This window comes from Nilaparvata lugens, chromosome 5, assembly GCF_014356525.2.
Source record: "Nilaparvata lugens isolate BPH chromosome 5, ASM1435652v1, whole genome shotgun sequence".
NCBI classification, from domain to species: domain Eukaryota; kingdom Metazoa; phylum Arthropoda; class Insecta; order Hemiptera; family Delphacidae; genus Nilaparvata; species Nilaparvata lugens.
In genome coordinates this window covers 64969408-64983156 of record NC_052508.1, presented here as the reverse complement: position 1 = coordinate 64983156, position 13749 = coordinate 64969408, and the positions used below count along the sequence as shown (strand labels likewise).

The window sequence follows — 13749 nt, the reverse complement described above, 5'->3', positions numbered from 1 at the left end:
ACTGCATTGAATTATCACAATATAATTTTAAAATATTTGAATACCTTTAGAATCAATAGCGGTATGAATGCTCTGTGGCTGGGTTGCAAAAATCTAGATAAAATTTAATCTCGGATCAGCGCAATGCTAATCATAGGCTGAGATTATTTATTCAAATAAGTTGATTTAAGATAGTTAGAACCGGTTGGTGCAACTCTGCATTAGAGACTCGTTCAACTTCAGCTAAATTCATAACGTTGAACACTGATAATAAAGTCAACCAACCAATGGGTGAAACCAACTTCATTTGGTAGAAAAATTGCTGTTTGATTTCAGTAGAATTCACACAATACATTGAGGATTAATTATGTAATTTAACAATAAGAGAGAAAATTTTGGTTAGAAGTGGAAAAATTTCAACTTTATTAAAAACAAACTGATAAAATGTTGTTAGAACAGAAGTACACCCTAAGGCTCAACTCACACTTAAGCGACTAAAGGTCGAGAAGAGACTCGACTCTAGTCGAGAGCATGTGTTTTCAAATGGTGACGTCGCGGAGACTAGAATCGACTGGTCTGAGTGTCACCATTTGGAAAGACATGCACTCGACTTGAGTCGAGTCTCTTCTCGACCTGAGTCGCCTAAGTGTGAGTTGAGCCTTACTGATAGAAACTGAGTTACAGTAATTATATCATTACAATTTCGCAAGTTATTTAAAAGAACAGAATTTGATAACAACGTACGATAAATATTCATCAATAAGATTCAAAATTTGAAACAATACTGAACGAAAATTAGATTTAAATAAGATTGTTAAAATTAGAAATATATACAAATAAGTTACGTCAATAAAGCTTCAAACCATTGACAATATCAATCAAGAGCACAGAACATAACTTTCGCTTTTTATAATATGATAAGTCCTAATTATTCAGCTTCCAAATTGATATGGCTTCCAAACTTCGCATATAGCTGTGTTTTCAAAGTTTCCATGGTTGTTTTCAATGAAGAGCATTTATCTTCAATTTCCTTAATAGTCTGCTTCAAGTCGGATTTCGAATCTTTCAGGGAGCTCTGAAACAAGAAACATCACCACTGAAATACATAACCTAGATTGTCAAGAAATAATCTACTCTACCTTGAAATCACTTACTTTTACAATACCAGAGAAAGCATTATACAGTAATGTTTCCTGATAATACTGATAAAGTAAATTAATTTTTATCAATTACCGATAATTTAGTACTTTTTTATTATTGTGGATGATTCCCACATTAGCTTTTATCTTATCTTGTGTGGTAATGGGACGAGATGTTGATGAGTTGGTTAAACGTCCATGCCTACTGGTGGAATTCGAACCCACGACCAGGTAGCGCTAGCAGACTAAATCTCAACTCACACTTACGCGACTCAAGTCCAGAAGAGACTGCGACTCTAGTCTCTTCTCGACGCAGCATGTGTTTTCAAATGGTGACACTCAGACCAGTCGATTCTAGTCTCCGCGACCTCACGACTGTGAGACTGAGTCGAGCGTCGACTCGACATGTTGGTCGAGCCTCAACTTGAGTTGCGTAGTACCGTGCATTTTTAATGAAAGTGAGATTATGTTTTATTAGGTAACGTTTTATCATTTCACGATAAATAATAATAATAATAATAATAATAATAATAATAATAATAATAATAATAATATCGAGTGACCTGGCTGGCTCAGGTCTGGTGTCAGAGTTTTCAGGTCGCAACTGATCAATTTCAGGGCCTCTGACATGACCTAACGACTGCTTTTTAGACAGCCGGGACCGACGGCTTAACTTGTCTATCCGAAACACTATCATTTCACGATGATAGTGACGAATTAGATACTAGTAGTTCTGTGAACAGTAGACCTCACGCAGTATTCTCATCCACAAGTACCTGATTGAAACTATAGACCTTATGGAAATACAGCAATAGACTGGCTTCACACATCTGTTGTAATCACTTGTCAGCTGATTTATGATGAATAATATTCTATAGTCTGATTTTTACTCTAATATTGGCGTATGAAGGAGGCTTCTTTTTCCTTTAATATTATCCTTGAAATCTTGAAATTCAAAATTTCCAAAAACCTTGTATTTACGTCGACGCGCAATTGAAAAAGGAACATACCTGTCAAATTTCATGAAAATCTATTACCGTGTTTCGCCGTAAATACGCAACATAAACATTCAAACATTAAGAGAAATGCCAAACCGTCGACTTGAATCTTGGACCTCACTTCGCTCGGTCAATTATATTTTTAATAAAATGAGGTTGGAAAATGGAGTAGCATGGAACTGAAGTAGTGACAATGAGCAAGAAAGTCTAAGGTTCGATTATCGTACGATTTAGTCGAGTCAGTGTGAGTTAAGCCTAAGGGGTTTAACGCCTTCGTCTCAGCTAACCTAGCTGATATTGATGGTGGTACATAATGATTTCTTCAAAGTAATTCAATAAAAAACAGGAGAACAGTTTATAGTATGATAGTACATTTTGTCTGAAACATGATCAATGAATAGCTTATATTGTTTCTTAATTTACAATATTAATTTCTCTTTTATATCTTGTTTCTTCATTGTTAACATGAATTTCTTCTTTGGTCATATTGAGATCTTTAAAATAATATTTGATTGCAGCAATTTACAGTTTATAATCACTGTTTTTTGTTAGTTTTGGAATGTTAATGATAGAAAACTACCTGAGCATCATCGACCGATTTGCAAACGAATACTTCGCCAATGAGAAACGGCACTTGTATGGAGTCATCCAGAAGGAGTTCCAGTTCATCTGCTGCATCTTCCAAATTTTTCAACTCATTCTGAAAACGTTCAACGAATTATTTACTTATTGGATAGAGCAAACTATACAATAGCCGGAAAAAACAGACTATTGTCCAAAACTTCTTCAATTTCCCAATTTTGTCTCAAATTGTCCAAATATGTAGGTTATGTCCATTTCAATTTCTTCACCTAATCATCAATCTGACACTACAAATCAGAATAAAACAATTTTGAATTTAGATAGATTGATAATAGAACTTTCAAAAAACATTAAAAAATTCCATATTCACAAAATAATTCTATAAATACACATATCTGAGCTCAAAATAAATTAGTTTGTCTTTTTACTGCAATCACTTTTATATTCTGATCACTGTATTCACTAATTTTTAATCAATTAGATGAATCTTACAAGATTGACTTTTTATTTGAAATGTATTATCATTATCAATGTGTACGTTCTTCTTTGTATTGTTGAATATTTTGTACAGTGAGACACCGATATATTGGTAGTTTATTTGATCAACATTGGTGTTCCTATCCTTGTCCATCATTCGCTAATTTTGGCGCTGTGATGTCCGCTGCTGGTTTTTGCCTTTTTTGTTTTTCTCCTGACTTGTCTCTTGTGAGCATGCCCTGCATGGTCATTTTATGGACAGAAAGTTTATTATTATTATTCGACAAAGCAGATAGCGCTATCCTTTTCTAGCTCCGCAACGTTGCAAGATCGTCTTTTAATAATGTAGAAATATAATTAATTAATTAGAAGAGAAAAGTGTCAATTTAAAGTATTGTGCTGACTATAACCTTAATGTCCGGTTTCCCATCAGGGAACTTTGGACTATATACGGAGAAGTGGAACTACCCTTGGGTCTCCCCATCATTGAAACCATATGCTAATAATAATTAATTAAATCACAAAGCGACTCGATACTCGGTCACTTGGCGTCGCAGCAGATGTTTTCTAATTGTGACGCTCAAAATAAGGGTGTGATCACATTGAATGCATATATGTGCACATGCACATATATGGTTATGCATGACCAAGCATGCAGATGAGAAACAAAATCTGGAAAGAGCAATAGGAACACTCACACTGAACGCTTGCACTTGTAGGATGCGTTTAGTGTGAGCAGCTACTTTCAAATCACAACGTTTTTCAATGGCACTTTTCAAATGTTGTTTTTCGGCTCATTCATGATTCAACTTGCACTTATACGCATTCAATGTGATCACAACCTAAGCTATTCTACCTTTAATATCTTTTGCTTTATCCATTACCCACAATTGGGAACTGTGACGTCATAAAACGGCGTCTAATATCGAGTACTCCGATAATACGCTACTACGTTGCTGGACGATTCAAGGCTTACAGGTCGCATAAAATCCCAAAATTTTTAGATATATGATATTATATTATATAGAAAGATTTAAGAGATGAGCGCTGCTATCCAGAGATTATCAGTTCGGTGTAAGGGTCAGCAAACCTGACTAGCAATTAGGAAATACCGGGTTCGATTCACAGGCTGGCAAATAATTTTTGGATAGCCTAGTATAGATAGATTTATGAAATGAGCGCTGCTATCCAGAGATTATCAGTTTGGTGTAAGGGTCAGCAAACCTGACTAGCAATTAGGAGGTACCGGGTTCGATTCACAGGCTGGCAAATAATTTTTGAATAGTATAGATAGATTTATGAAATGAGCGCTACTATCCAGAGATTATCAGTTTGGTGTAAGGATGAGCACACCTGACTAGCAATTAGGAGGTACCGGGTTCGATTCACAGCTGGCAAATAATTTTTGGATAGTATAGATAGATTTATGAAATGAGCGCTGCTATCCAGAGATTATCAGTTTGGTGTAAGGGTGAGCACACCTGACTAGCAATTAGGAGGTACCGGGTTCGATTCACTGGCTGGCAAATAATTTTTGGATAGTAGGCTATAGATAGATTTATGAAATGAGCGCTGCTATCCATAGATTGTCAGTTTGGTGTATTCAGTAAGAGTGAGCACACCTGACTGGCAAATAAGGAGGTACCGGGTTCGATTTCCGGGCTGGCAAATGATTTTTGGATAATAGCTCCAATTATCCAATATCGTGATCGATGACCAGGCTTCCCCGGATAGATCGTGTTAAAAAGTAAAACTGTATTTTACACATAGGTGGTCATAGGGCGTCACAGACCAGCATAGTCATCATTAAAAAATCCTGTAAAGAATAAAAGCTCCTCCCAATGAGCCACCTAGTTCTTGCACTCGGTAGGTGAGCGACCCTTCACGGAGTGTGGCAAGCAGTTAAATATCTTGATTGCCAGCACCGGAAAACAATCCCTGACCTTAGCGGGTCGACGGCGTGGAACATCCAAGTTGGTCCTCTCCCGCTTCTATCGAATTTCCATCTAGCTGTTAACCATGTTGTCAATATTTGCAATAGCAGAAGTCTGATTTACAGAATTTAATTTAGATTTTCGTTTAATAATAATGAAGCACACCTGCTTATTTTTCAGCTCATCCTTGCAATCTTCCATTTGGGCATTAAACTGTGCGAATTTGTTAATCTTCTGTTGATCTTCAAATGTGACATGGACATCAGAATCCTGAAAAATAAATTTGAAAAGTTAATTTTCACGTACTTTTCTGTGTCTTAATCTCATTTAGCATCAGTTTGTTGTTGGTGAATTACTGCTTATGGCTTCTTCAAGAATATCCGATGCTACTGCTTTAGACAGATCTGATGCTCTGTCTCTCGCATAGATGGTGGCATCGTCAGCAAAGATTAGGATGTTTCCCAGAGATCCTAGTTCATTGATCATCACCAGGAACAGAAGGGAGCCTATCACTGAACCCTGACGCACTCCATGGTAAACTTCCAGCAAATCTGAGTTTGCTCCATCAAGAGTGAGTATTTTCTTCCTATCAGATAGGCTAGCTGAGATCTGAAATTCTCCATAAGCAGCCAGTTTCTCAAGAACTATATAATCTGATACACACTCAAATGCTTTACTCAGGTCCGCCAATGCAAAACACACTTGGTCACCTGTCTTAAAAAAGACGACTCCCCAGCCTTCAGACTGTCAGGAGGACAAATACAAGTAACAAGTAAGTAATAAGTAACAAGTAAAGTTCAGAATCTCCTGAAATAGCTGGGATACAGAAATGATGGTTGATTTTCTCTGTTGAAATCCATGCTGCGCAACTGCAAATAACTTCCTGCTCTCAAAGTAATTCATCATTTGTTTCCAGAATGAAGCTTAAATACAGCTTTTAGTATTGAATGTAACGTAAAAATATGAAAAGTACAACACGCAACCACTAGCCAGGTTACTACCCAAAGTCATGCATGTTTTTTAGTCTATTCAGAGTCAACTAGGCATGTTGTTGCAACAGGATTTGGACAATAATGCATTTTCCTCATTGTAAAAAGGTAAAACATTTTAGAAATAAAACAAATTAGTCAGCTTTTGCAGTGAAACAAACATTCAAACCGCAATTCAACTAAACAAAATCATAACACATGGAGTTGAAAAGCAATTAAAATTAATTCAATTGATTGGAATAGCTAATAGGTTTTACATTACCGGATGAAATGCATTTGAAGAAGCCATCTCTGAATAAGAGAATAACGATAAGACCACTAATACCTTTCAATTACAATTTTTAATAAAAGCAAACTAAATTTTCCAAACTCTTTATAAAGATAGGTTAGAATTTTTTGTTCTTCTACTTTCTTTTCTTCCGAGTTGTAGAAGAACAAGATAAAGGAGTAGCCTTCTTTGGCATGTAACAAAGAGTCATTTATTATCATTTTTCACAATTATTAATATATTTTTCTATGAATTTTTTACTTTTTTATTTAAAGTAACTTATTGAGCAGTTGAGTAATATGAAGAAAATTGTTGTTCTAACGTTCTCAGCTTTTCCTGTATGGACCTATAGTAAGGTCCACGTTATAATGGTAGTGGATAAAGATAGAAAAATACCGATGCCAATTCTCTGAATCAATTAATTATATTTCTACACTGTCAAAAACATAATTGGCATCGTGTTGGACCTATAAATGGATAGTACCACCGGCTTTGTCGAATGATAGACAAGGATACCAAAACCAAAGTTGATCAAATACTATCATTATAACGTGGACCTCACTATATCAAAAGGGAATCTTTTCATATTAATAATCTAATTCAATAGATTCAATCGTCATGTATTATTCTTTATGGAATTTCCATGAGCTAGGCCTATTCATTTTAAATTCAAACAACTTGAAGTACGAAATCGATTATCTCACAGATAATTTACTCTTAATTCGAGCAATTGAAACTTTATTGCATATTATTGCATTTAGTAAGGTTTTGCTTAGGAGAAGTCTCTATCTTTCTTGGTACGCCGTCGCCATATTGAATTCTGTGTTGTTTTGTTGTGATTCCTTTGAAGACAAATTTTAGGCTTTTCCTTGTTCGGTTCGATTAAATTATTATCCTTTTCTAGTTTATCAAAAAATAACAGAACCACATTTAAATCTGGTGAGTGCAAATATTTATCTAAAACAAATAATACATTACATTTCTCCAATCTAAATTATTCAATATTACTTGAAACGATTCACTTTCGGAACTAACCTCAATGACAATCCCAATATAGATTATTTAATGTATTTTTGAAAGAATGATTGATTTTCAAAAAATGAAAAACATGTTCAAAATGTAATTCATTTAATTCAGACTATCATGATAAAACTGTGTTACTATGAACATGAACACAATTTTACCGGCTTGACTGCTGGCCCACAATAATACATTATACCGGCTTTCTCTCAAATTTACGCAACTTGAAACATACTAGGCCACCCATTAATTTCTCTCATTGACACTACGTTAAGTATTTTTTCCTTTTATATCATGAAGAATGTAATGAGATTTATCTAAAACTATGTAAGTTATCAAAATAATTCATCCAGGGAGCCTAGATTATATTTTTTTGTTTTTTAAATTCCGATATCGTTCACAACTTATCATGCTCTACTGTTTGAACCTTTGAACCATACTCTAAATGTAAGTGTGACTTTTAAGTTATTTGGTTTCAACTAAATTATGTCTCCAGTTCATATGCTGTGAGTAACGGATGAAGCAAAAGGTATTAAAGGCCATAGGCATTTTGGGATATCAAGATTTAAGATTTCATGATATCATGAACAGTCTTTATGCAATAGCCAAATATCAACTTTATTCAAATTTATTTGAGATCTGATTTACCAAATAGCCAACAGTGTTTGAAGTACAGTGCAGAGAATTTTAAATATCAATAGGTCTTCATTGATATTGGAAAATGCTAAGAAACAGCTAATACTGGTTCAATATGAAAAATCATATATTTTTCTCAGGTGTCTCCTGTGTTTCGAATTGACACGTTGAGCCGTCGCAAACCAATGTAAATCAAATACTGACTTTATGACGTAAAATCTTTATTGAATTTTCTAAATAAATTCACTATACTTTTAATTGAATAGTCAATCCGTGATAGCGAAGATACAGATCATTTTTGTAAGTTATCTAGCCTCGTAAATGTGTTTTTGTTTTTATTATCATGGAATGCGGCTGTAAAATTGCTTGTTCGAATTGGAAACAGAACATGAAGCTGTACGATTTTCACATTTCAGGCTCAAAGATGAGTGGAGGCAGCATGTTATATGGAGGGGATGAAATAGGAGCGCTTGTGTTCGACATAGGACACCATTCCATGAGAGTTGGATATGCGCAGGAGGATACGCCGAAAGCAGAGATACCGTCAGCTGTGGGAGTCAGCGAAGATGGCATGATAATGGACAACTTGGATCCAGAGAAGAAACCAGATCCCAGCAGTATAACCACATCTGGCAGGAAGTATTACATTGACACAACAACATTGAACGTTGCGCGCAAAGGAACCGAGGTTGTCAACTATATGAAGGATGGCATGATCGATGATTGGAATTTGTTCGAGAAGGTGCTGGACTACACTTATGCGAAATGCATTCAGTCGGAAGCGGTCTTTCATCCGGTGTTGATGTCTGAGTCGCCGTGGAATGTGCGGAACAAGCGAGAGAAACTGACCGAATTGATGTTTGAGAAGTACAATGTTCCAGCGTTCTTTCTGGTGAAGAACGCAGTGCTAGCTGCATTCGCGAATGGACGAGCGACCGCACTGGTTGTGGACAGCGGAGCCACGCATACTTCCGCCATTCCAGTCCAGGAGGGATTCGTGTTGTCGCAGGCGATCGTCAAGTCGCCGCTGGGAGGGGACTACATCAGCATGCAGTGCAAACAACACCTGCAAGACAACAATATTGAGGTCATCCCACCCTACATGATTGGCAGCAAAGAAGCCGTCAAGGAACGGGAGAAAGCTCGTTGGACGCCGAAACGGAACATCCCGGAAGTGACCAACTCATGGCACAACTACATGGTGAAACGAGTCATCCAGGACTTTCAGAACAGTGTGCTCCAAGTGTCCGAGACGCCGTACGACGACAAGCTCGCCTCCCAAACGCCGTCGATTCACTACGAGTTCCCCAACGGATACCACCAGGACTTTGGCTCGGAGCGCATCCGTATCCCCGAGGCCCTGTTCGACCCGAGTCTGGTGCAGATGAAGGGCGGGGTGGTGGGGAACACGATGCTAGGAGCCGGCCACATCGTTTCGACAAGTGTCGGCATGTGTGACGTCGACGTACGACCGGCACTATACGCCAGCGTCGTGGTGACCGGTGGCAATTCTATCATCCAGGGTTTCCCCGAGCGGCTCTCTAGGGATCTGTCGGTGCGCATTCCTTCCAGCATGCGACTGAAGTTGATCTCGGCCAACGGCTGCTCGGAGCGGCGCTTCGGCTCGTGGATCGGCGGCTCCATTCTGGCCTCGATCGGCACTTTCCAACAGATGTGGATCAGTAGTCAGGAGTACGAGGAGTCGGGCAAAAGCCAGGTTGATAGGAAGTGTCCGTGAGGTGAAACATAAACAAAAACTATTTTTATTCAATGACAATTATTATTTATCATCGTGTTTGCTTAAATATATTATAACCAATAAGTATTTTATCAATGAATTACATTGTAAAATTAAACATATTTTATAGTTTAGGACGACAAAATATTAAAACAATCATTTTATGTGTCAAATATTGTTTCATACTGACTCCTTCATACTTTATTGGAGTGTCGATACTGACTGGTATGAGGTGAAGCTCAAGTTCCACTCTTGTATTTACTAGGACCAACAGGACCAAGCCATGCTAAGAAGCATTTTTTCAGGCGTTTTTAGAGTCCGCAAGGTAGAATGCTCTCTGATTAACTAATCATCAGCTGATTCCCGAATGCCAACTCAATCAACTGATAATCAGCCAATCGGAGAGCTTTCTGCCCTGTCGACTCTAAAAACGTCGTCTGAAAGCGCCCGTAAGAAGGTGTGGCTAGGCTCTTATTCTAAATTAATGTTGTACAAATGACACTAGATGTAAACAACTTTGGAAGAGAAATAATCCTTGTCTGTTAGGTAGCATTGAAATCAAATAGAAGGGCTGATTAGAATTACAATTTTCCTATTCTGCATATACACCTGAAAAATATCACCTACCGATACTATACAACTACAACTAAAAATTACTGTAGTTTACAAAATAAAGTTTAATTCTATTCGCACTCTGATTTCCTATGGAGCTGGTTATGTATTATTGTGGGCCAAATATTAGGATTCATTGACGATTTCATGCAGACGTAATAAAAATTGGTTCCAATAATATTATAAAATATAAGTTTATTCTCAGTTTTCATTATGATATATATCATTTTATCGTTGCAACTCTGCTTTTTAATAACTCTTTGGCATGTTTTATAAAAATAGTAGTCCTTTAATGAACACTAAGCGTATAAATTCAAGTAATAGTATTTTGTAGTGTTGTTGTAGCAACTCAGGACCCCGCCGTATCACTCTTCACCCGTCTCAAGGCCCAGGAAGCGGGCCACCCCGCAAGGGTCGGTCCAGAGGCTGGCGGTTGTTAAATTTGTCATGTATTTTGTATTACACACATCTAGTGTAGAATGTTTATTAGAGGACTTATCAGTTTTTATGAAATATGCTCCTAGGGCTTCAATGGATAGTAATTTATGAAAACACTGGGATGATGTCAAAAATCTCACTAATTTATTGTAAAATTACTAACATGTTTCAACACCAATGGTGTCATCTTCAGTGTGATTTTTTATACATTTATTTCATAACACCATTGATGTTGATACATGTTTGTAATTTTACAATAAACTAGTGACATTTTTGACAACATCCCAGTGTTTTTATTATGGATAGATATCACAACATCACACCAGTATCTGATAGTAATTTAGAAACTCTGATTAGATAGAAACTCTGCAGGAATAATTATAGATATCATCTCAATTATTTTTGTGGTGAAAATTGTAATATTCTGACTCGGTTCTAGCACTCATAATAAAACTCTGACTCATAGCACTCATTCGCATCATGGATTGGATTAGAATAACATCGACTCTCTTATAATTTACTTGGTGAGTCAGATTTACAAGAAGAAACTTGATAGAATTTATCTCTTTATTCATATAATAAAAATTTTAATGCTCAGATGAGCACTTTTTTAAGGAATATTAGTAAATTTTCTAAAAGAATAATTTATAGTAACAACAAAGTAGAGAGGCTTAAATTTATAATATTATGACTTATATTCTATAATTTGAAGTCCAATTTCAGATCAAGTATGTAGGCTACCCTCATGTTCTAAACCACCTTTATCAGTATCAATGCAAAAACTTCAGATTACAGATGGAATCTTGATTATTGTTGTTAATAAGCTTGAACTTCTTACAGAAGAAACATAACCTATTTTTTGGACATGTAATCAAAATTTGGGAATGGAATAGTTTTGGGCCAAGCCTGTTGTTCCTTCCCAATCATATTTATATGATTTGTTATTGTATCCACGTATAAATAAATAAATATTTGCAGTAGCAGAAGTCTTCGGGGTGATTTACAGCATTTAATTGGGATTTTCGTTTAATAAAAATTTTAACTATTAACTTCAGATTAATTACATTAACTACTTTCCCTCTTAGTTCTCTTACTGCATTCACTTTACTTGAAGGTATTTTTTTCCTTATTTTGAGAGACTTTCAAGTTCTTGAATTGCATTTTATTCTGAGCTTTCCATCTTATTGAGAGAGGGGTGATAATTTATTATTTTGAATGTTTGTTCAAGTCAGAAGCCACATTTATTAATAAGCTGAAGCTTCTAAACTTTGTTACTATTCCACAAAAGTTCAGATTTCCTAGTTTCAAGTTTCAATGACGGCTTTCCGAAAATTGTGACATTTATTCATGAGTTTGACATTCATATATTATTAGATATTATTAAGTTATGAGTTAGACATTCATTCATGAGTTTGACATATTTATTTATTTATTCCATTGACATTACAGATCATAAATATAATACGATTGGGAGAAGACAACAGGCATAGCTCAAAACTGTCTTCATGAGTTTACATTCATTCATGAGTTTGGCATATTTATTTATTTATTCCATTGGCATTACAGATCATAAATATAATATGATTGGGAGAAGACAACAGGCATAGCTCAAAACTGTCTTCATGAGTTTACATTCATTCATGAGTTTGACATATTTATTTATTTATTCCATTGGCATTACAGATCATAATTATAATAAATATAATATGATTGGGAGAAGACAACAGGCATAGCTCAAATTGTCTTCATGAGTTTACATTAATTCATGAGTTTGACATATTTATTTATTTATTCCATTGGCATTACAGATCATAAATATAATATGATTGGGAGAAGACAACAGGCATAGCTCAAAACTGTCTTCATGAGTTTACATTCATTCATGAGTTTGACATTCATTCATGATCTTATATAACTGAGAATCCATTAGTTGCCGTATTCGAAAGGCTATTTTGCATCATAATACAGTAATTATATTTTCTCATTCCTCCCACCTAAACATTTTTTTTCTTTCAGTTATGACCTGAATTTCATAGTGCACCTCACCTATAATGACGGAAGAACTATTCAAGCAGCCAACTTCCACTCATTGCAGAACCAAATCTAAAGCTGAGAAGCCTTGCTTATTATTCACTCAAGATGAACTCCTTGATTTCGGGCTACAAGGGGTAGTAAAAGCCAATAAACATTTAGTTCTACTGAAGGGGCACAGAACCATACTAAGAAAAAACTATCAGGACTTGAAGCAAGTGAGACTTCTCGGTGGAGGCAGGGCTGGATTTGAACCCTTGTATTCTGGGTTTGTCGGACCTGGAATGTTAACTGCTGTTTGTGTAGGTGACAAACACTCTGTACCTTCCATCAAAACCATTCTATCATCTCTGCGTGAATTAGCCCACAATTCTACTAAAGGGATAATCGTAATCTTGGAAAACACCGTAGAAGGAAGACTAAATTTCGGGCTAGCTGTCGAGTGCGCTCAAAGGGAAGGAATTCTTGTGAAAATTCTACTAGTGAAAGATAGCTGTTTGCATTCAGCCGGTAGAAACAGAACTGGTCAAATGGGCGTGGTTCTAGTTTACAAAACAGCGGCCGCAATGGCCGAAACTGGAAAATGTTTGGAGGAAATCCACGATTTTTGCCAGAATTTGGATCCCGTGACGATCAACATTCGTTTGAGTTCTGAAAAAATTACCAGTTCCCAAAATTGTGACATAATACTAGACAAGCGACCCATCCATTGTAAAGTGACGACGTGTGAAATAATTGAAGACCTGATTCAACAAAAAGTCGCATGTAAGGTACTCATAAATAGGAAGCAAGAATTAGTTGATTTAGTGTTGAAATGTTTGTTCTACGACACCAAACAACAAAGTGAAGGTTCTCTGATTATTGAACCAGATGAGAAAGTTGTGTTACTCTTCAATAATTTTGGGTCG

General features: G+C 36.2%; 2 protein-coding genes across 2 annotated transcripts; one reads left to right on the top strand and one right to left on the bottom strand.

Moving 5' to 3' along the window:
• Positions 1–372: 372 nt before the first annotated feature.
• On the bottom strand, positions 373–6534 carry LOC120351485 (probable prefoldin subunit 4). Its single transcript, XM_039429044.1, has 4 exons — positions 6361–6534; positions 5275–5379; positions 2697–2816; positions 373–1054 (listed from the first exon to the last, which is right to left on the bottom strand). Exons 1-4 carry the CDS (start codon positions 6385–6387, stop codon positions 908–910), a joined length of 399 nt encoding a protein of 132 aa, XP_039284978.1. The 5' UTR covers positions 6388–6534; the 3' UTR covers positions 373–907.
• A 628-nt stretch (positions 6535–7162) lies between these two features.
• LOC111046272 (actin-like protein 6B) lies at positions 7163–9933 on the top strand. The gene is made up of 2 exons (XM_022331782.2): positions 7163–7305; positions 8439–9933. The coding sequence occupies exon 2, from the start codon at positions 8447–8449 to the stop codon at positions 9758–9760; it is 1314 nt and encodes a 437-aa protein (XP_022187474.1). The 5' UTR covers positions 7163–7305; positions 8439–8446; the 3' UTR covers positions 9761–9933.
• The last annotated feature ends 3816 nt before the right edge of the window (positions 9934–13749 follow it).